This window comes from Sparus aurata, chromosome 24 (genome assembly GCF_900880675.1).
Source record: "Sparus aurata chromosome 24, fSpaAur1.1, whole genome shotgun sequence".
In the NCBI taxonomy this organism is placed as follows: domain Eukaryota; kingdom Metazoa; phylum Chordata; class Actinopteri; order Spariformes; family Sparidae; genus Sparus; species Sparus aurata.
The window spans coordinates 18944026-18964605 of NC_044210.1; the positions used below are offsets into that span (position 1 = coordinate 18944026).

Sequence of the window (20580 nt, forward strand, 5' to 3'; positions counted from 1 at the left end):
TATTTTATTTCTTTTCTACTGTTTTTGTTTCGAACTTCCTCAAGGCAAGTTTATCAGACACAGAGACACAGACAGGTGTTAAAGTAAGACATTCAAATGTTTAGAAAATGTTAAACTAAAACAAAAGCAAGCAAATAATACGCTACAGATCAAAGACAGGATAGAACTGATAATTGGAACAGCCAAGCCAGAGACCACTGTTCAGTCCTCAGTTCAACATTTAAAGGTGTAAACCAACAAGACTTGTACAGCTGTTTGTAGCAACAGAACCCAAATTACAATCATTTTCCAACCCTAACCAGAGCGTTAACACGGTGCTGTCACAACATAATGCTGAACATTTGAACGGTTGATAGTTGGAACGACAAATAAACTTGATTTTGAAAAGCTGAAACAAATCTGTCCACATTAAATTAAAACTCTCTCAGAGGAGCTCAATCACTAAACACATTTTAACTCGGAGCAGAGCCTTCGAAACAGCTCTGACTCATTAACAAATGTTTTGATTTTAATCACATTTTGTCTACAGGCGCTTCCCGGTGACGACAGAGAGCAGAGTGAGTTGTAAGTCTGGGCAGCAATAAAAAGTGTGTTACAGTTACAGTCATAACAGCCGCCTCCATCACAGCAGTCAATCATTGACAGCTGCGTCGATTCGATGAGGAAGTGTCGCGTCTGTGGATTCAGAGAGTTCCTGCTGGAGGATTCAGTCCCACGAGGAGCTCGACAGGAAACACTCAGGTACGTGATCAGTCACAGGTGTCAGTTCTATCACTCCTGGATTCATTAAGTTAAGTTTCAGATGCTTTACTTACTAATATTTATTCTTTATTTTTCATTATTTACATTCAAAGTGATGAAACTGAAGCACTGAATGAGTTCAGTCATGTATTTGAGGATTTGATGGATAAAATGTTGATGATAACGATAATTTCATTTCAGGTTTTATTCCTTATTTTATATATTTACATACATTTTAATTCAGTAGTGCTTTATGTAGTAGTGCTTTCCTAATTTAGGAGTATTAGCTTAAAAGATGTTGTACTAATCAACATGATGATTAAGATAATGAGGATAAAACTTTGATTGTTGTTTGGTTGTTTGACACCAATAATATCAGAGAATTGAGAGAAGAAAGTGAGAAATAACAGATCAAACTGGACATTCGTCTCATACGTTTATGAAAATCAAACAACAGCAGGTGATAAACAAATATGGACATTTGATTAAACCAAACATCATAAATCTTTCTCATGATGGTCGCTCTGATCGAACTGCACCTGAAGTTTGTTCCCGTCATCAAGTTTATAAAAGTAATCTGCTTTTTTATGAATCGACAATGAAGCTTTAAAGCTGAAAAGACAAAATGTTTTAAATGTTATTAATGTTATAAACTCGTCCCAGTGCTAGCTGCACGGCTAACTGAGCTAACTAGCTAACAGTTAGTGATGACTCTGATATTCAACAGGTGGCCGATTCTTACATGTTGCACCTTTAACATAGATTAGCATGCTACACAATTAGCCTAACAAGCCGCACTGTTCCCTCATTAACACCTGTGTGTGTGTGTGTGTGTTTCTCAGAGGGAGGTGTGTGTTTCCCAGGTAACCGTGGTGACGACAGAGCATCAGGAGGAGGAGGAGAGAGCAGCAGCCTCAGAGATCTCCTGCAGGATGTGAAGCTGTGATAACCTCCACTTTGCCTTGACCTCCTGATGACACCCACAGTGGGCGGGATCAGGACTTCCTCGCCACCCTGAGCTTCTCCCGTCGCTCCACTCACATGGCCTACCGCGCTCACACCACCCAGCTCTACGCCCTCGTGCTGGGCTTCGTTGGCTGGACCCTGACCGCCGTGGCGCTGGGCCTCATCCAGTGGAGGGTGTGGCAGGTGTCCCACAGTGATGTCATCAGCTCGGGCGTGGCGTGGGTGGGGCTGTGGCGTGTCTGCTTCAACAGCCACACCCTGGTGACCCCTGCCTTCACGTTCATGCACTGCAGGTCCATGGGCCTGACGGAGGCCTTCACGCCGCCGGAGGTCGCAGCAGGTCAGGTCCTGATGCTGCTGTCGCTGGTCGTGGGGCTTTGTGGGAACGCTGGCGGCGTTTACGCCGTGAGGAACATCTACTTCAGTCTGGAGAAGAGCACGCCAACCCGTTCGGCGTTCTTTACCACAGGGGGGCTGTGCCTGCTGGCCGCCGTGATGTCACTCATACCTCTCCTGTGGAACCTGACCTCCGTGGTGACCAATCAGACCATCAGCTTCCCCCCCGAGTTCATGATGCCCGCGGCTCCGCAGTCTCAACACGTGGGCGGCGGCGTCATGGTCGGGCTGGTGGGGACGGTCATGATGGTCTTCTCTGGGATCATCTTCTGCAGCTACAGGTTACCTGCGAGCTCCCACCTGAGGACGACTCTCAGAGAGCAGGTGCACCTGGATCTACCTGTGCAGGCTGCAGCAGCGAGCTGGAAGGGGAAAGATAATCCAGCGTATGAGTCTCAGGAACATTTGTGATCAAGAGACACTTTAAAACTCACAGAGGAAACTGAAGGAAGAGAAATTATTTATTGTTATTAATTAATCGTTCTCTTGATGGATTATCTTTACTGTGGTCACTTGTGATATTAATTAGGGATCTCAGTCACTCATTGTTTCATAATTTAGATGTTTTTATCTCATATTTTAGACTTTTTAATCATAAATTTGACTTTTTATCTCTATTTTTACATTTTATTTCACGTTTTTGACTTTTTGTCTTATGATCTCAGTCGTTCTCCTCGTGACTTCCCCTTTTCTCTGGTCACTTGTTGGTCTTTTACTGAAATCTTATTTCTTCATCACACTGTGAACATGTTTCTGTATGAAGCATCAGCTCTGAGGTGTAAACAGACTGTTTACCAGCTCGTCTCGTCTCAGTCGCCGGTGCAGATTCACTAATTGGGGAAACAACAGGACGTATTCTCTGGAGGTCGTCACATGAGGACTTTTAATTTCCAGCTCAGTGTTTTGATTCTAAACGTGCTGAGAAACTTCCTCAAAAGAGAAAAATGTTAAATTAACTTTGACTTTATCATGTTTATCCCAAACTGCATATATTAAGTTAAATGTTCTTATCTTTTGGTACTTTCAGCTCAGTTTTTTTTAAAGTTCAGTACTAAAATAAATTGTGTATATCTCATGTGTCTGACGTGTTTGTTATAACTTACATTTAAATGTATTAAAGACACACAGGAAGCGTTTCCTCAGAGTCTCAGGAGCTTTTAACTGTCAGTTGCATGCTGGGAAGTCTGTTGTATTTAAAAAACAACCAAAGATAGAGATTATTATCTGTTCACATGTTTCGAATTTCTTTTGAGTAAAATTAACTGCGTTTTAAGGATTAGAGGTATTTGCACAATTAAATTACACATTAAATTAACCTGATTTTAATTCTGTGGACACAAATTGCAGAATCTACTTTCCTTTACAAGAATTTGTAGCTAATTTTGGAAACTTTTATGAGAAATCCTAGAAACTACACACAGGATCAGAAGGAAGTAAATACACACAGGACTTCACATTTTTTTCTTAAATATTTTATTCAAAAAAAGCAAAAAGCTCATCTCCAGAATTTCAAACCATCTGTATCAATGTTCCTCTGATGATGAACAGTCTCTTCAGCTCGCTGAGATCAGAACCCGTCCTGGGCCCAGTTCACCCGAGCCGCTCGCCGACGCACGAGGGAAAGATGACAACAAAGCGGGTCGGCGTGAGGAAAACCCAATCGAGGAGATGTCTTATTTTGAAGGACAGTTTTCATGATCGAATCATGTTTTCCTTTCAGCTAGAAAAGAATTATTTCCTATGAATTTGTTTCCTTGTTGAATTCAGATCGCAGTGTTCGATCTGAACCAACAGTGTGAGTGAAGAGTGAAATAACCAGAATCACAACAGACTTTTCTTTTAGTAGTTGGTTATCTCATCCTTCATGAGTTGAGCATCTCCGTCATGCAAATATCTTTGTTCCTTATTTCAAAGTTGACACAGTTCGGGGGGCTGCTGACCTTCTGAACCCTCTCGAGGAACTTCATACAGTACACAAGATTAAGAGTTTCATTCCTAAAACAAAACAGAAAAAGAAGCTTTAAGAAGAAGAAGCCGGCGCCACACTGCCAGGCTCCTCCCCCAAACGCTGTGTGACCGCCAGCGAGGAGAACGACTCGATCACGAGTAAATATTCAGATACATCATCACAGAATGATTCCCTCCAATATAAATTAAAAAGACGACACCGGAGATACACATCATGGCATATCATTCAAACACACTCTAATACTGAGTACAACATATACAAGTAAAGCACAAGTATCATTTAAAATGGGTTTAAAAACCTCAAATATCACCACAGCAGGTGGATTATTATCAGAATTTGTACAATGTCAGCTCTTCACACACGGCACACAGAGGCTGCGGATGCAAATTATTCAAATTGACAGAAGCAGATGTTGACAAACTCCTTCTTGTTCTTGTTGTGTGTGTCGGTGACGGAGGCTGAAGGTGGAGCTGCTACTTTCACAGCGGAAAGTCTTAAATTCTCTGATTCCAGCTTGTTAAACGAGTATTTGTCTGCCGTCTTTCCTCCTCTGTGACGGTTAGATGATGAACTTTGAGTTGTGGACAAAACAAGACATTTGAGGACGTCGTGTCGAGCTTCAGGAAACACTCACAAGACTTTAAACCCCGACATTAATCGACACTGAGAGAAATTGACAGCTGCAGCTCGACTGTCCTGTGATCCACCTGTGTGACCAGCTGAACGTTACCCAGAACACACCTGTCCACACAGCCAACAGGAATGTGAGCAGACATGTTTCACGCTGTCCTGAAGATGATGCCGTCTTTAATCACAGCTCATCAGAAACAGATTTAAAAAGGTCCAGTGTGGAGGATTTCCTCTCTCTGCTCACCAGACGTCCTATAAGCAGAATCAGTTCTACACTAATCAAACATTAACTTCTGATCGCTGTGGCTCGACATTTGTTGGAGCAGCAGTTTGTATCCTGCGTGAATTAACTACTGCGAGGGCGACGTTATTTCATTTTAAGAGGGGAGAAATTAAAACCATCCAGGAGGAGGTGAGCTCCGACTGTCAGGTGTTTCAACGCTCGGCTCGTCTGTTCTGGGGGAAACATGTGGGACTCTTTTGAAAAGGACATGGTGAAAAAAGTCTTTGGAAACAATTCATTTGAGCGTCACAACTCAGTGAAACGAGTCGCTTGGCCTTCATAACTTCATCTGTTCAGTCAAATAACGTTTGGAAAGTCTAGAAGAGCCGCACAGCTACACACAAACCAATACAGGAAGTTAGCTGCTCGCTCTGACAATGCAGAAGATGCCGGACAATTTTTAAACCCAGGAGACCAAACTTCATCTGTCATTACACACCTGTGATACCTGCTGCCTTTGATACACAACCTAAGGTAACAAACACTCTTTTACACTCCCACCTGAATCCTTCACACTGGACCTTTAAAGGTTCTGCTCAGCCGACACACTTTGCTTTCAGCCTCGTCAAACGTCCACAACATCTGTTCTCAAACGGCTCCAACAGTCGAATTTCTGCTTCAGGATCTTCAAACACTTTGAGGTTTAAAAGACAAAACGATGCACCTGAAGTTCTGCTCGTCTTCAGCGGAACAGCAGAAGACTTCACACCTGCACCGTCTCAACACCTGCAGTGTTTCATCCAATCAGCTTCTGCACCTGCACTCATTTATCTGGTGTTATCGTTCTACATGCAGCAGGAGGCCGACACACAGCCGACCTCACTGCGTCTCGTGATTACTTTACTGGTAAAAAAGAGTGATTAGATGACTTTCATCCGTTTTGGGTGAACTGTTCCTTTAATGTAGATTCCATTATTTCCTTCTGTCGACTCACGGGACAAAAAACCAAACAAAAGCCAGATGTCTGTCTGTGTGAATGATGGTCTAACACTCGTGTTGGACGCTGTGGCTCGGGTCAACGACATGAAAACGTCCCGGAGACCCGCTCGCTGCTTCGTCCTCGTCCTTACCTCAGTCTGCTCGCCCTGCTGCCCTCATATCACACATGGAAGCCCTGATAGAGTCGCTTTTGATCCAGATGGTTTGAAACGGAACAAAATACGTAACATACATACAAAATAAAATACAAAATAAGAACGAAAAAGAAAAAAAAAAAAAAAAAAAGATTTAGAAATGTGGGAGGTTTTAATCGTTCCAAAGTCCGCCGGTCTGTTCTTGATAAACCTCGATGACGTCTTCGTCCTCCATCCCCAGCTGACCGGAACACACAACACACAACACAGATACAGTCAGAACTACAAGATTTATTACATTCTTATATTCTAATATCATTTTAAAAACTATGACAGAACATGTGCTGACAGTTTCCCCCCCGGTGTGTCGAACACGTGACTGTTGTCACAATATTTAAGACAACACCTAAAAAATATTGATGTTGGAAACTATTTTCAGAATCATGGGGAAGAACCGACACATGAGGGCATAAAACTATAGAGCTAAATGAAAAGATACATTTAACGACAGCGAGGACAAACTGTTCCTGAACAACACAAGTGGAGAAAACATTAAACATCACACTGTTGGTTTGGATGTATCGATGCTGCAGAAGACGAATCCTGACATCGTCTCAAACACTCAGAATCAATATGTCTAACTTTTCCAAAATGTCTACGTTCGGAAAAAACTCAACTTACGTCTATAACAACAACAACATCCAACTAGAAATGTCTTTTATCTGATTTCCATTATGATGTCGTGTGTGTTTCTCTCATGGTCAAATGAAGCAGCGATCATTCGTCCGTCTGTTGCTGCTGAATATATCAAGAAATCAAGGAAGTCTTTTTGTCGTTAAAGACTAAATCATGATGTTGGTTTATAATAACTTCCAGGTAGAAAACTTACACACAATTTAACTGTCTTTTAATGATGTTATTTCAAAGTGTGTTCATCTAATCATCTAAAAATCTATGTTTGATGCTGACATTATTAACAAAACTGTCATTCCACTGGAGACCACAGACACGACAGGTCGGACCACCGACTTCAACTATTCATCGTTAAATGTAACAGCTGCAGTTTTAAGTTGACACCAGAAACAAACGTTTGCTGTTCTCTCATCTCTCCACAACACAAGTCGTTGTTGTTGTTACTGTGCAGCACAGAGGTTCAGTCTAAAGGTCTGTGGTGCGTGTTTTCAAATTTGCATCGCGGGAAGATTGTTAACAGCAGCAGTTTCATCGTCACATTAAAAGTTAGACATCTGGGAAACAGCACCACACACCGATGATGTGGATGTTATTCTTATTATTTTCTATGTAAAGCAGCCGGTGCTCTTTGTGACACAAGTATAAATATGTTTAAAATTTATATGTGAGATGCAAAAACTGCAGCAGTGTGAATATGTCAGCAGTCTAATAACAGAACAGAGTGATATAGGTCACAGTATCAGTTTAAAGGAAGCAGCGGATGATAATAGGAAGGATGTAAATATATAAAACATCACACTTGTATGTGTTTAAAGACACTAAAAGACAAACTGAGTTTTTACCTCTTTTGGAGTTTGGTTGTCTGCGATTCTCTGTCCTTCAAACAGAAACCTTAGCGTGCTCGCTGGGACGCCCTGCAAGAAGCACAGCGACACACAGCGGTCAGAAACCATCACCTCCGTGCTGCTGCAGCTGAACAGTTACACGCACACATCGGGCGTTAAATGAAATCTGTCTTCGTTGCTTTGTTTACGTCTGTCCTTCTGTCAGCGGGAGCAGCTGGTGGTGTTTTCCATCTGTCCTCATACCTGTCTCTGGCTGTACGACTCCTTCAGCTTCTTCAGATGTGTTGTCATTTTCACCTTAAAGTGGATTTCACTGCTGTCCTGTGGGTGGAAACAGAGAGCGGTGATGAGCAGAAGAAGAAATGCAAACAAGGTTAATTTCTGTTTGTGACTCGAACTAAATCACCTGCTACTTACAGCTGAACTAATATATTTCTGGAGATAATGAATTCTGAAACAATTTGAGGCAGTCGAGTGCAAGATCTTCTATTTTGTCGGGTCCACAAATAAACACTTATTGGATGGGTCAGATAAGTGCTGACTTGTAGAATAGGTAAGCAACAAATATACAGAATATATCACCAGGATATGCAACAATTAGCACACAATTATGGTGGCCCTCATGCAAATCACAACTGCAAGGAAAACAAAACAAACAGAAAAAGACAACCGCACACAGAAGAAGACAACCACAACTGTATATAGAAAAAAAACACGAGTACAAAACGAAACCAAATAGAAAGCAGTTGTGTTTGTCTGTTTGTGTGTTTGTGCTTGTGTTCTGCACTTCAGGGCCACCACACAAAGTCTACATGTGTCCTGGATTAAGAGGTTGTTGCAGTTTGTTGTTGTTGTTGTTGTTGTTATTTTAGTCCTTCAGTTCTAATCCACGTTCTACATGTTCCCTCCATCCTCCAGCTCCCGTACACACCTGACCGATCACTTTTAACTTGATGTACTCTCCGTCCTTCTTGTCCCCCCCGTCTTGGCTGGATGGTTTTGTCTCCTAAAAACAACAAATACACAAAATAAACTTCAGCAGCAGACAACATTTAAAGACACACACACCTCAAACAGGCCCGATGGCTTCACTCCGCCGATCCTGCCGAGAGCGAAAGTCAAATATCAACATGTTTCGGTTTCACATTGATGTTTTCGCTTGACGTTTTATAGCAAAAACTCTGAAAATGGACTAAAAAGCGAAGTTAGCCGGGAAGCTAAGCAGCTAAATAAGCAGTGAGCTGTGGGCCTGAAGCTACAGGAGCTAACAGTTAGCATGTTGAATCATCAGATACGAGATAGCAGCCCACAAAAACACAACGCCGTCTGTCTTTGAGTTCAACACAAAGAAAACACAACAGAGAGGGTTTACAGGTCGCGTCTCACCGTATCTGACATGTTTCCCTCTGTGTTCACTGCGATATATCCTGACAATAGATGTCACGTTAGCGTTAGCTTCCACTCGCAGCTCTAGCTTGATGTTATGAGAATTCGACATCAACCGGAGATGACGTCGGGAATCTTTTCTTTCAAAATAAGATTATTTCCGGAGAGCTGGAGGCTGTTTTTTGTTTGTTATGTTTTGTTTTGTTTTTTGACGTGAAGTAGATTCTGTACACAAATCAAAACAGTGAAATAACGTGTTTAAAACAGATGGATACTATTTATAAATCAGCTAATCCTGTACCAATAAAAAGAAATATAAAAGATACAAAAATCCTGCATACACAGTAAAGCTTATTATTGAGCTTTTAATATCCTGTATAACATACAATATATCCAATTAATATTTGTATTTCTCAGTTTGACAATATTCATGTCAATTACACCTTTTTCTATTTTTTTTTCTTATTTCTATTTCTGTAATTCTGTTGCAAAACGTTGGCAAATGTTCAGGCTTTAAGATTAGATAAGATTAGATACCTTTAATGATCACTACACGTCATTTTTAACTATTTAAAGCTGTTTGTTCTGGATGTGATGATGCATTTAAAGATGTAAGATCCACAGTTTAATGTATAATCATCATTTTCAACTGGTCACAAACTACTAACAACACGTTAATAAACATTTACAGCAAAAGAAAGTATGCACTATTTGTGCTGTCAACCTAAATTAGCCAACATCTGAGAGGAGCTGGAAATGTTTACTGTTATTATATATTATCATAATTATAGGATCAACTTTGAAGTGCAATATTTTTTCTAATCTTTATCTTCGATTTTACTACTTGTTTTCATCTTGTATTCTTTATTTCTTTATTTGATTGTTTCGTTCATATACCATGTTTTTAAATCACCTGTAAAGCACTTTGTTTTGCATTTTGAATTGTTTGAAAGGTGCTGTATGAATAAAGTTTTATTGACTGATAAAAACTGGCAGATATATATCGACATGAACAAACACAACAGTAACATTTAGGGGTTAAAGTTTCTGCTGGAGAGTAAAAACTGTCGGATGTGTTTATTTGACAGATTTTCTCTCGTGATTGAGGAAACCAAGAGGTTTCTGTGACGTCACGGGTTGTGTTTTTGTTGGACTCTTCCAACGAGGTTTGAGGTGAAGACCTGTCAAGTGCACCAACATGAAATATATCATATCCGGTTGATAACTGCCAAAATAAAATATCATTTGTGTAGCTGGGTTATTTCCTGAGGCGCGACGTGTTGTGGTTTTATTTTGTAAGCAAAATGGCTTCACTTCCGGGAGGTGTTCGGTCGTGGCCCGCGAACTTGACGCACCTGGGGGCCAACAGCGAGCGAAGCCACCGTCAACCAGGCTGGAAAGTGCAACAAAATGAAGGCTGTCGGCTAACTTTGTCGTTTTTATTACCGCTCACACACGGAGGTACTTTTCGGACACACCGCCATCTTGTCATTTTTCCGCCTGGAAGGCTGCAGCGGGCTACACTGACAGCCGTTGGGCCTCGTCGTCGTGGCCCAGCAGGACTCGAGTGAAGTTGGGAGCGGACTGCCAAACTTCTGCTTCCTCCAGCGGCTCTCCGCAGGGCCCGGGGCTCCTGTCACCGGCCCTGTGGATGAGGAAGTGAACACACATCCAACCAACCACCAGGTAGGAGAGCGAAGCCGCTTCAAACCTCTCATCTGTCCGTTTAATGCTCGTCTTTCTCGGTCGTGCAGTGGAGAACAGCTTTGAATAGCAATGCGGCTAGTTAACTTTAGCATTAGCCTAGCTTGACAACTTCCCTGGCCTGACAGCTAGCTTAACACGGAACTATCAGCTAGCATTAGCCACTTAGCTTCTCTTATCGGGTATTAATGTGTCGCTAACTGTGTGTTTTTGTCTAATTTTAAGATGCCATGTCATTTTTAAGCACATCTTGTCGCAGCCCGTGACGCCAGATCGGCTAGCAACAGTTGTTAGTGCATTTTAGCTAGCGGAGCTGCTCGGCTAACGCTAGCAAGTTAATTGAAAGCTAATTACACAGGAGGCCATAACAGTAGTCAGGCAGTGTTGTTGGTATCAACTTTGCTGTGAGCGCTGATATTTGGTCGCTCGCCAGGACGTTATTTGTGAAAAAAATGTGTAAAATGCTAAGCTAACGTTCACCCTGATCAACGTGACGGAATTGTTAAATTTGACGTCACTTGCAGACAATGATCAATCAGTGATGATCAGACTCTGATCAGCAATATTTGATCAGCAGAGGCCATCTTGATTGTCCAGACAGGCTGATTCAGAGCCTGTCTGTCTGACACATCACAGTCATAACTCCATTATCACACGATAATCATTAACAACTTTTATTTTCTATACAATGTCACGAGAATGGCTGCAACTATTGATTATTAACATTTTATTGATTTATACCTAAAGCTTTACCTGCTAGTTACTTTCCAGATAAACCTCAGTGTTGGGCAAGTTGCTTTCAAAATGCAATATATCACATATTACCAGCTACTTATCATGTATTAGATTACAATATTATTGTCTACGCAGAGTAATATATTACTTATGACAATACTGTTTAGTTACTTTCTATAAAATGCTCTAATAACCTCTATAGAACAATTTAATAGGCTAGATTTCTTTGCACAAACGGATGTTCTCGGTCACGGTGACGAGCAGACAGGATCAGTCTGATTATATTATGAGATATGAACATGTATTTTTAATTATTGACAGACTTGTACCTTCTATAACGTAGCCTGTAATGACACAACAAGACAAACATCTCAATCTTCTGATGACTAACGTTTAGTATCTGTGTCGGTCTACGCCTCGTTGTGATAAAGATTAAAACTAAGAGTCTAACCTCGTTTATTTTACTGCTTGGCTAAAACATTAGAGATCACACCAGAAACACTTCAGTGTAACGTTACATGTTTCATGACTCAGCCTCCAAGAATGACCACAAAACAATCGACTGAACATTGTATCTGTCGTGAAGATAGGGTTTATTACAGGGCTGCTTATCAGACTTATTTTTAGCTTCATGGATCTAATAAACTGGCAACTGCTTGTATCATGGTACAAGAAATGTTCTGAGGAATCAACTGAGAAGCTGTTAATGTGGGAAAAAATAGAGAATAAGTGTTTGTTTTTGGCCACTGGAGCAAATAAAATACCTGACGACTCATTTGTTAGTCATCAGTCCTGCTCGCTGATGTGTGACGAAAAAGGGAAAGTCAAAATAATCCAAATTAAATGGTCACAGATCCATTTTATTGTAAGTTAGAGGAAGGAAATCTTCGCTGCTCGCAGATCTGCTGATCAGTCAGCAGCTTCAGGCTTGAACTTGTGTCCCGATCAGCTGCACGTCAGGATTTATGTTGTCTTTCTGCTGCTGCAGGAGAAGGAATCCCTTTGATGGGAGAATCCTCTTTCCTGGCCTCCTGGGTCAATCGCCGTGCCATGATGATGGGTATGTGTGTGTGTGTGTTTTTAAGAAAGTGTTACTGTTGCAGTCTGAGTTACAACCTGAGGCATGTTTATCTTCCCCCAGCAGAGTTCTGCACAATGTAGTGTTGTGTCCTTCCATGTAAAGGTCATAGAACATGTTGGAAACACAGGAAATGTTGCTCTCAGTTTGCTTCAAAGACATTAATGATGTTAATGTAGAAATACAAAGTGAGCTGTACTTGTCATTCAGTTTGATTTGTTTAAAACCGATAAAGTGTGTTAAACTGAACGCTCGTCGCTCCTCAGATGAGCAGGAGGCGCTGAACTCGATCATGCAGGACTTGGCCGAACTGCACCGCTCCAGCCGTCCTGCCATGTTCCTGTCGGACCTGGGCAAACCCAAAGCCTCCTCGCCCAAGAACCAGGTAACCAGACAACAAGTCCATCTGCTCGCCCATGAAAGTATTATTATTTTAAATGCCACATTAATTTATTCCTCCATAGACTATTACAGAAATATGTGGAAATATAACAAATGTTACTTTTGTAGTTTGTGGTTGTTGTGTGAATTTGATGACACGTCATTTCTCACTCTGTCGTTCTTTGTCCCTCCAACAGAACGATGTCAGAGTGAAGTTCGAGTTCAAAGGGGAGAAGAGGTGAGACTTCCACCGGTTCACCACTTTAGTGTTGTCAGTGTGGACCTGCAGCTGACCTCTGACCTCTCTTCTTCTTCTTCTTCTTCTTCTTCTTCTTCTTCTTCTTCTTCTTCTTCTTCTTCTTCTTCTTCTTCTTCTCTGTAGGATCCTGCAGTTTCCTCGTCCCGTCAAGCTGGACGACCTGAAGTCAAAAGCTAAAGTGGCTTTCGGTCAGACGATGGACCTTCACTACACCAACAACGAGGTCGGAAGCTGAAAGACTGTCAGATGTTTTATGAAATATGAAAGAACTGTATATTTACAGGAAGGTTGTTGTTGCTTCTTGTTGCAGTTGGTGATTCCTCTGACCACTCAGGACGACCTGGACAAGGCCGTGGAGCTGCTGGATCGCAGCGTTCACATGAAGAGCCTGAAGATCCTCCTGGTGCTCCAGATGTCTTCTCAGGTCAGCAGGAACAAACACTACATACTGATTTGAATCCAGAGTTTCTTCCTGGCTTCTCCCAGAGGAAAGAAAACACAGCAAATCAGCGTTAACCAAATAAATATATCATAGAAAGTCTTTTTGAGGACCATCTTGGCATTAAACTATAAAATGCAACACATTTCTGTCTCTGTTTCTCCAGAACTCTTCCTCCAACATGGACCTCTTGCCGTCCCACGAGGAGCTGGACAACACGGGATTCAGGGTCGCTGACAAGAAGAGTATGCTGGCTTTGATAGGTGAGCGTTGTTTCAGGAGACAGAGACATGAAGCGAACGTGATATAAATGTTGATCCGTTGGACTTCAATCCTAAAAATGTGTTTTGTTCGACCTCAGGCTCCCATTCGACGGACCGCAGCTCCCCTCCTCCAGGTTATATCCCCGACGCGCTCCAGCAGGTGGCGAGGAACGGATCCTTCACCAGCATCAACAGCGAGGGGGAGTTCATACCTGAGAGCATGGACCAGGTACCACCGCACAGAACCTCACAGAACCGCACAGAACCTCAGTGTTTATCAGACATTACTGCAGCAAAAACGCTGAAATCTCTCATAATATTTGATTAAGATGTGGTTTTCTTGAGACAGTTTTCTCGTTCATGAATCGACTAAATGTTGCAGCGTCTGAATGTTGAGTGAGTATGAAAGAGTTTGTGTCTTTGTCTCCAGATGCTGGACCCGCTGTCCATGAGCAGCCCGGAGAACTCGGCGTCTGGAAGTTGTCCCTCTTTAGACAGCCCGCTGGACAGGTCAGCAGCTCAGTGTGTCATTCAGTCACCAGAACATCAGCTGCTAGAAATAAATACAAAGTCATTTTACAGAAACTGTCTCAGGAAAGTTTTGCAGCACTTCAGACAAAATGAAAAATGCTCATTATTGTTTCTCACTCTTTTCTCTTGTTTGTTTTGAAGCGACTACCCGAAGTCCAGGATGCCTCGAGCACAGAGCTACCCCGACAACCACCAGGACTTTCCAGGTGAATGTCTGAAAACACAGAGAAACATTTAAAATTCCACCTGCAGCTGCTTTTTTATGTGCCTTTCCTTATAAATGTTGTTTCTCTGGGTCCGTCCTCGGCCTCGTCTCCCTCTGTAGAGTACGACATCCCAGTCTTTGAGAAGTCGGGTAAAGGTGGAACGTACCCTCGTCGATACGGCATTCCCTTCGGCCTTCAGGACTACAGCGATGGTGGGTAATCTTCCCTTCACGTCACCTAAACGATAGTCTGTGATTCAGACTGAGCTCATTTTGTTGCTCTGCAGGGAGGAAAACGTTCCCTCGGGCTCGGCGAACGCAGGTTCACGGCTTCCGCTCGCCGGTCAGCTTCAGCCCGACCGAGCAGTCGCCCAGCACCAGCAGCGGCAGCAGCGTCTTCACCCCGGACCTGGAGGAGGCCCCGGGGCCCGCCAGGAGGCCGAGGAGGGGCAGCGACATCGAACCCAACCCCAACCCGACCGCTGCTCCGACCCTGTCTGTGATGGACATCAGCCCGCCCAGCCGCTGTGAGTGTGATGGTGCTTTTACCAGCACAAAGAATCAGAACTGTCTCAGTGATCTGATGGATGTTTGTTTCCCGCCTTCAGCTCCACGCGCTCCAACCAACTGGCGGCTCGGGAAGCTCCTGGGGCAGGGCGCCTTCGGACGGGTGTTTCTCTGCTACGATGCAGATACTGGACGGGAACTGGCCGTCAAACAGGTCCAGTTTGACCCGGAGAGTCCGGAGACCAGCAAGGTGAGAGTCGGCTCTCCAGGAGCGACTGTGGAGAGTTGAACTTGTTAAACTTTGGATTATTGTTTTTTCTGTATTGAGGTGCTGAGGAATAATCCTTCTGAAGAGATCCAAGAATCAGAACCTTCCCCTCGCCGTCTGTAGGGTTGTTTGTTTAACAAGGAAACTCTGTTGTTCTTCTTCTGTGGTTCAGGAGGTGAGCGCGCTGGAATGTGAAATCCAGCTCCTGAAGAACTTGTGCCACGAGCGGATCGTCCAGTACTACGGCTGCCTGCGAGACACAATGGAGCGAACGCTCTCCATCTTCATGGAGTACATGCCCGGCGTGAGTGCTCGTCTAATTCCTAAAAATAATGATGGACGTGCTTAGAATGTGTGTAGCTCGGAGCAAAGATGTAAAATGTGTCGAGGAGCCACGTTTCACTCACAGACGGACAGTTTTCTTTTAAATGAGGACGTAGCTGCCAACATTTATCATCAGATGTGTGACACAAAGAGAGATTTGGTTCACGTCTCACTTTCGTGGCTCTCAGGGATCCATCAAGGACCAGCTGAAGTCGTACGGAGCGCTGACGGAAAACGTGACGCGCCGCTACACCCGGCAGATCCTGGAGGGGGTCTCGTACCTGCACAGCAACATGATCGTCCACAGAGACATCAAAGGTGACACAGACGATGTGTTGATGTGTTTTTAGCTGCTGGGCTCTGTTGTTGTAAGTTAAGGAACATGAAAACACAAAACTCGTCTCTGCTTTGTTCAGGAGCCAACATCCTTCGTGACTCGGTGGGCAACGTGAAGCTGGGGGACTTCGGGGCGAGCCGGCGGCTGCAGACCATCTGTCTGTCAGGAACAGGCATCATGTCTGTGACCGGCACCCCCTACTGGATGAGCCCGGAGGTGATCAGTGGAGAGGGCTACGGCAGGAAGGCCGACATCTGGTGAGACCACAGTTCATCAAGTTCAACAACAAATACCTTCAGTGAATAGAGATAGAAAAAAGCATCTCTGAGACAGTAAATGAACCAAACATCTTGTTCAGTTCCTCTGATGTGTTTCTTTCCTCCAACACGTGTGATCTCGTCCTCAGGAGCGTCGGCTGCACCGTCGTGGAGATGCTGACTCAGCGACCACCATGGGCGGAGTTTGAGGCCATGGCGGCCATCTTTAAGATCGCCACGCAGCCCACCAACCCCTCGCTGCCCGCCCACGTGTCGGACCACTGCCGGGAGTTCCTCAAACGGATCTTTGTAGAGACCAAGCAGCGGCCGTCTGCTGATGAGCTACTGAGGCACATCTTTGTACATTAGCCCCGCCCCTGAACCTTTAACCCCGCCCCCCACCCCAGGAGAGAGTGGCTGGAAGCAGGTGGGGTGTGTCGGCGGCGGCGGCGGTGTCTCTGTTTGTATGAGACTGCCATAAATGGACAAGTTTATTTTAATTTTCTCCGCAAGTTGCACCTTAATTTCCCAGACGAGGAGCGGTCGAGCACTTCCTCCTGAAGCGATGAAAAACTTTAAAACAACGTCTCCTGTTTTTTATGTTTGTACGGTTTCTCCCTTCAAACGGTTTGGAGTGGGACAGTGTCGGTGTTGTGGACCTACAGGAGGTGACGTCCTCTCGCTGACCCGACCCCAGAATGTAGTCTCCTGCCAAAACCCAGAGCGACGGTGAAGACCTGGGCCCGCTGCTACAGACGAAACTAAACCCCGATGCAGAGAACACTCCCCGAGAATCCACTCCCGTCTTGTCTCTCTGCTTTCTCCTCTTCCTCTCCCATCTTCGTTCTTCGCCGTGTGCCTTTTCTGTTTTTTAAACGCAGTTTGAACCGCAAGCTTTCTCGATGTTGTTTTGCCTCCCGGATAAACTGCCTTCGCACCGTTAAACCCAAATCCAGCTGATCTCAGTTCAGCCGTTCTGTCCATTTTTGCCTTTTTCTGTAACAGCTGATCTCAGCTCAGCTCTATCCGCCAAATATCCCTCAAGACTTTCTGTTAGAAAACTCTCCGTGCTCGCTCTCAGACAGGGATTGGTACGCCTGCTTCTCTTCAGACGCACCTTTGTCCTCTTCTGCTCCTCACAGCGCTCACCGGTCAGATCGGTCCAACTTTTCTCTGTCTGGTACGTTAAAGGTACTGCAGTCGACTCATTTCTCTCAAGTTGTCTCTTCAGTCACTGGATGCACAATCGAGTGTGTAATGAACTCAAATCCAGTCGTCACGTTGACTTCTGTTGCTCTTCATAAACAGTGATGTGCAGAAACCGTTCTAGAACTTCACGTTAATACAGAACTGAATCTACTTGAACCAATTATTAGATGAAATTAAATTAATTTGTAGTTTTTTGGATATTTTGATGGAGCGAAACATACAATTTGAATATGTAAACTACTACATTTACCACCAAACAGTTAATTTACAGTCGCAGCCCTGAAATGAACTGAATTGCTGCAAACAGAACAAGAATCGGACCTTTTTTCTGTCTTCTTTGGTACTTGTTCAGTGTCGATGGTACAAACAGAAACCGGATCGGTACAGAACATTTCTGCCGTGACTCACCTGGTGATGACTTGAAGCAGGACCGGTGCACCTGAAGAGCGTCGACCCGCTCACAGCTGATTGGCCGGAGTACCGGCTGTATGACGCTGTCGTCGGTTTTATTTCAAACTAAAAGAAGAAGAACCGGAACATTTCCAGCCGTCTCGCTCGCTGCTCGCTGCGGGACGTTAACAGGTGACAGTGAGCGCTCGTGTCGTCTCCGCTCGGCTCTCCTACAGATCAGACGTTTACAGAATCTCACAGCTTCGTTTTTTTGCCAAATCGGAACGCATCATCGTTAACTCGTCACTTTAGCCAAACCACAAACGCTCCGTTCTGCATGTGTCGTCCCGCGTTTCGTCCTGGGCCGAGCTCCCGTAGCGTCGCACATACGTAGAGGTCGTTCACAGCACTGGATCCATAACTATGCACCCACGAACCGGACCGCAGGATCACGTTTCTACAACCAGAGGCTGCTCGTCAACTCGACACACACTGAAGTTATTGTCACCTCACCTGATTGATGGAGACGTTATAACGAGCTTTATGAAATAATAGAAAGGTAGAAATACACGGTACGATGCACGATGCAGTTTTTGGAGGCCGAGGTTCAGAACGTTGTTGGTACTTAGTGATAAAGTTATCACATGCACACAAATAAGAAGAAATTCTAATAATAATAATCTGAGTTTCTTTCTGTCATTCTGAATAATAATCCAAAACATCTGAGAAGTTTTCCGGTTCTACGTTCTACGTTTGATTTGATATAGAAATGTCAGGTTTCCAATAAGTAGAATGAATTGATTTGTACTCAGATTACAATGGAGCACTTATTTTCAAAACTAGTAGCAAATTAAACAGAAACCTTCCAGGAAAAGATTAAAAATTCATTTTACACGCTTGCAGTTGTTGTAGTTCCTGCTGCGGCCACTAGATTTTGCTAAAGAGAGATTTATTTATTATATTTCTTCAATTTAGCCTCGTTAATAATTTATTCCATGAGAGGATCAGGGCGACTGAAACATTTTGATTAAGTTTGTTTTCTTTTTGTGCAGATTTTTTACTTATTTTTCTCAATTTTGCCTTTTTTTGCAGAATTCTGTGAACTAAGTCGTAATTTAGTTTTCCAGTGTCCCTAATCCTCTTCCGTACTTCCCCTCTTGACTCCTGGAGTCACTCTGACAGCCTCACCAAAGCTTCATCACCGTAGACGATTTTCTCTGATGGCACTTAGTTTAAAACTCTGGTTGTAGAAACGTCCTCGCTCCGTATTTTAAACCCTCTTCACTCGATTTATGCATTTTCTTTCCCAGCGGTACATGTCCAAACACACAAAAGAGAAACTCTGCTCCGTGTCATGATAGATGAGTATTGAATTCGAGGCGGCTGACGGTACCGGTCCGGTACAGATGGAGACGGAGCAGTCGGCGCCGCCTGCACTGGTAAACCTGATACGCACTCCCATGATGCACTATGGATGATTCACTGATGCTCCTCCTCGACCTCTCGTCAGCTGTCGCTCCTGCAGCTCGGCTCAGCGACCTTTTCTTTGCACATTTTAAAGACTATTTTTTATTTTTACACGAGTGTGATTGTGAGCGAGTGTGTGTGTGTGTGTGTGTGTGTGTGTGAGTGTGTGTCGACTCAATACATGAATGTAATGTCTTTTGTTTTTTTACCGTCAGATGGCCTCTTTCACCGCCGTGGATTAACTCTTCGGTACCAGTATTTGTCACCTGCAAACGCCAAGACACACCTGTAGTTCTCTCTTAAAGCCACTGCTGCCACTCCTGGACGTGTGTGTGTATGAGTGTGTGTGTGTGTGTGTATTTTTATGTGTGTGTGTGTGAGTTTGTAAACGTGCATTTACTGCAATTTGTGCTCTTTGGACACTGCGCCCGAAATGCCTTGAGCATTCTGACTGTAGGGGTGACAACAGTAAAATAAAGATGATAGAAGATGAAATTAAAAACATCCTGTACAAATGTATAAAATGAAAATGTACCCTTTTTTTAAAAAAGAAAAAAAAAAAAGAAAAGTCCACTTATATCCCACATGTTTGGTCTCTGTGTATGTAAAAGAAGCCATGTTTATAATTCTAATTGGTTTGTGACCAATACGCCTGTTTATATCAGATCTGTATATCAGTGGTACGCATAATTTTTTAATATATATTTTTTATTTTACTTTTTTTTAAATGGGAGATTTTATGCATGGTTGGGTCCTGAGAGACGCAGCGGTGCCGTCGAATGGTTGCTGTTTTTTGGCAAAAAAAATTCTGGAGTATTGCGACAGCTCTGTGTTCATAATTACAACAATTATGACTATGACGATTAAAAACAATAAAAGATATTTATTTCACGTTCCAGCGTTGGTGTTGTTTGTCAGTGTGCTTGTGTGTCATGCAAGAGAGCTCAGTTTTAATACGAGTTTTCTTATGTAATGTTTGAGTTTAAGGATGTTTGGATGTTGAGAATCTGAGTGAAAGTAAAAATTTAAATGAGGAAAAAGATAATTTTGTGTTCACAGCTGATGTTGTTCCTGCAGCGGCCACTAGGTGTCACAAGAGAGGCGTATTTTACTCAATACGCATTTTAAAATATCAGAAATTTACTTTTTATTTACAATCCTAATTTTTTTTTGTCAGAATATTAACTTTGATTTTCCTCTTTATATATTTATAGTAAAAAACTGTCCAAACAGTCATTAAACAC

The 20580-nt window shown here is 43.2% G+C and overlaps 3 protein-coding genes across 3 annotated transcripts; 2 read left to right on the forward strand and 1 right to left on the reverse strand.

The window, feature by feature from the left end:
* Positions 1-645: 645 nt before the first annotated feature.
* LOC115577051 (claudin-34-like) lies at positions 646-3323 on the forward strand. Its single transcript, XM_030409841.1, has 2 exons — positions 646-741; positions 1584-3323. The coding sequence occupies exon 2, from the start codon at positions 1783-1785 to the stop codon at positions 2512-2514; it is 732 nt and encodes a 243-aa protein (XP_030265701.1). The 5' UTR covers positions 646-741; positions 1584-1782; the 3' UTR covers positions 2515-3323.
* Positions 3324-3559: 236 nt separating this feature from the next.
* sumo1 (small ubiquitin like modifier 1) lies at positions 3560-9133 on the reverse strand. The gene is made up of 5 exons (XM_030409850.1): positions 8983-9133; positions 8528-8602; positions 7840-7917; positions 7594-7665; positions 3560-6299 (listed from the first exon to the last, which is right to left on the reverse strand). Exons 1-5 carry the CDS (start codon positions 8992-8994, stop codon positions 6231-6233), a joined length of 306 nt encoding a protein of 101 aa, XP_030265710.1. The 5' UTR covers positions 8995-9133; the 3' UTR covers positions 3560-6230.
* Positions 9134-10296: 1163 nt separating this feature from the next.
* Positions 10297-20227, forward strand: map3k2 (mitogen-activated protein kinase kinase kinase 2). Its single transcript, XM_030409792.1, has 17 exons — positions 10297-10668; positions 12410-12481; positions 12766-12884; positions 13078-13118; positions 13263-13362; positions 13450-13563; positions 13745-13841; positions 13940-14070; positions 14272-14351; positions 14514-14578; positions 14698-14790; positions 14865-15104; positions 15186-15334; positions 15525-15656; positions 15865-15994; positions 16093-16270; positions 16420-20227. Exons 2-17 carry the CDS (start codon positions 12427-12429, stop codon positions 16637-16639), a joined length of 1944 nt encoding a protein of 647 aa, XP_030265652.1. The 5' UTR covers positions 10297-10668; positions 12410-12426; the 3' UTR covers positions 16640-20227.
* The last annotated feature ends 353 nt before the right edge of the window (positions 20228-20580 follow it).

Excerpts from the sequence above, each read along its gene's own strand:
- LOC115577051 (XM_030409841.1), top strand. The coding sequence starts at position 1,783 with ATGGCCTACCGCGCTCACACCACCCAGCTCTACGCCCTCGTGCTGGGC.
- sumo1 (XM_030409850.1), bottom strand. Across the intron at positions 7,666-7,839 it reads AGTCGTACAGCCAGAGACAG|GGCGTCCCAGCGAGCACGCT; the intron begins GTATGAGGACAG and ends TGCTTCTTGCAG. Across the intron at positions 6,300-7,593 it reads ACAACCAAACTCCAAAAGAG|CTGGGGATGGAGGACGAAGA; the intron begins GTAAAAACTCAG and ends TGTTCCGGTCAG.
- map3k2 (XM_030409792.1), top strand. The coding sequence starts at position 12,427 with ATGGGAGAATCCTCTTTCCTGGCCTCCTGGGTCAATCGCCGTGCCATG. Across the intron at positions 13,564-13,744 it reads TGCTCCAGATGTCTTCTCAG|AACTCTTCCTCCAACATGGA; the intron begins GTCAGCAGGAAC and ends CTGTTTCTCCAG. Across the intron at positions 14,579-14,697 it reads CAACCACCAGGACTTTCCAG|AGTACGACATCCCAGTCTTT; the intron begins GTGAATGTCTGA and ends CTCCCTCTGTAG.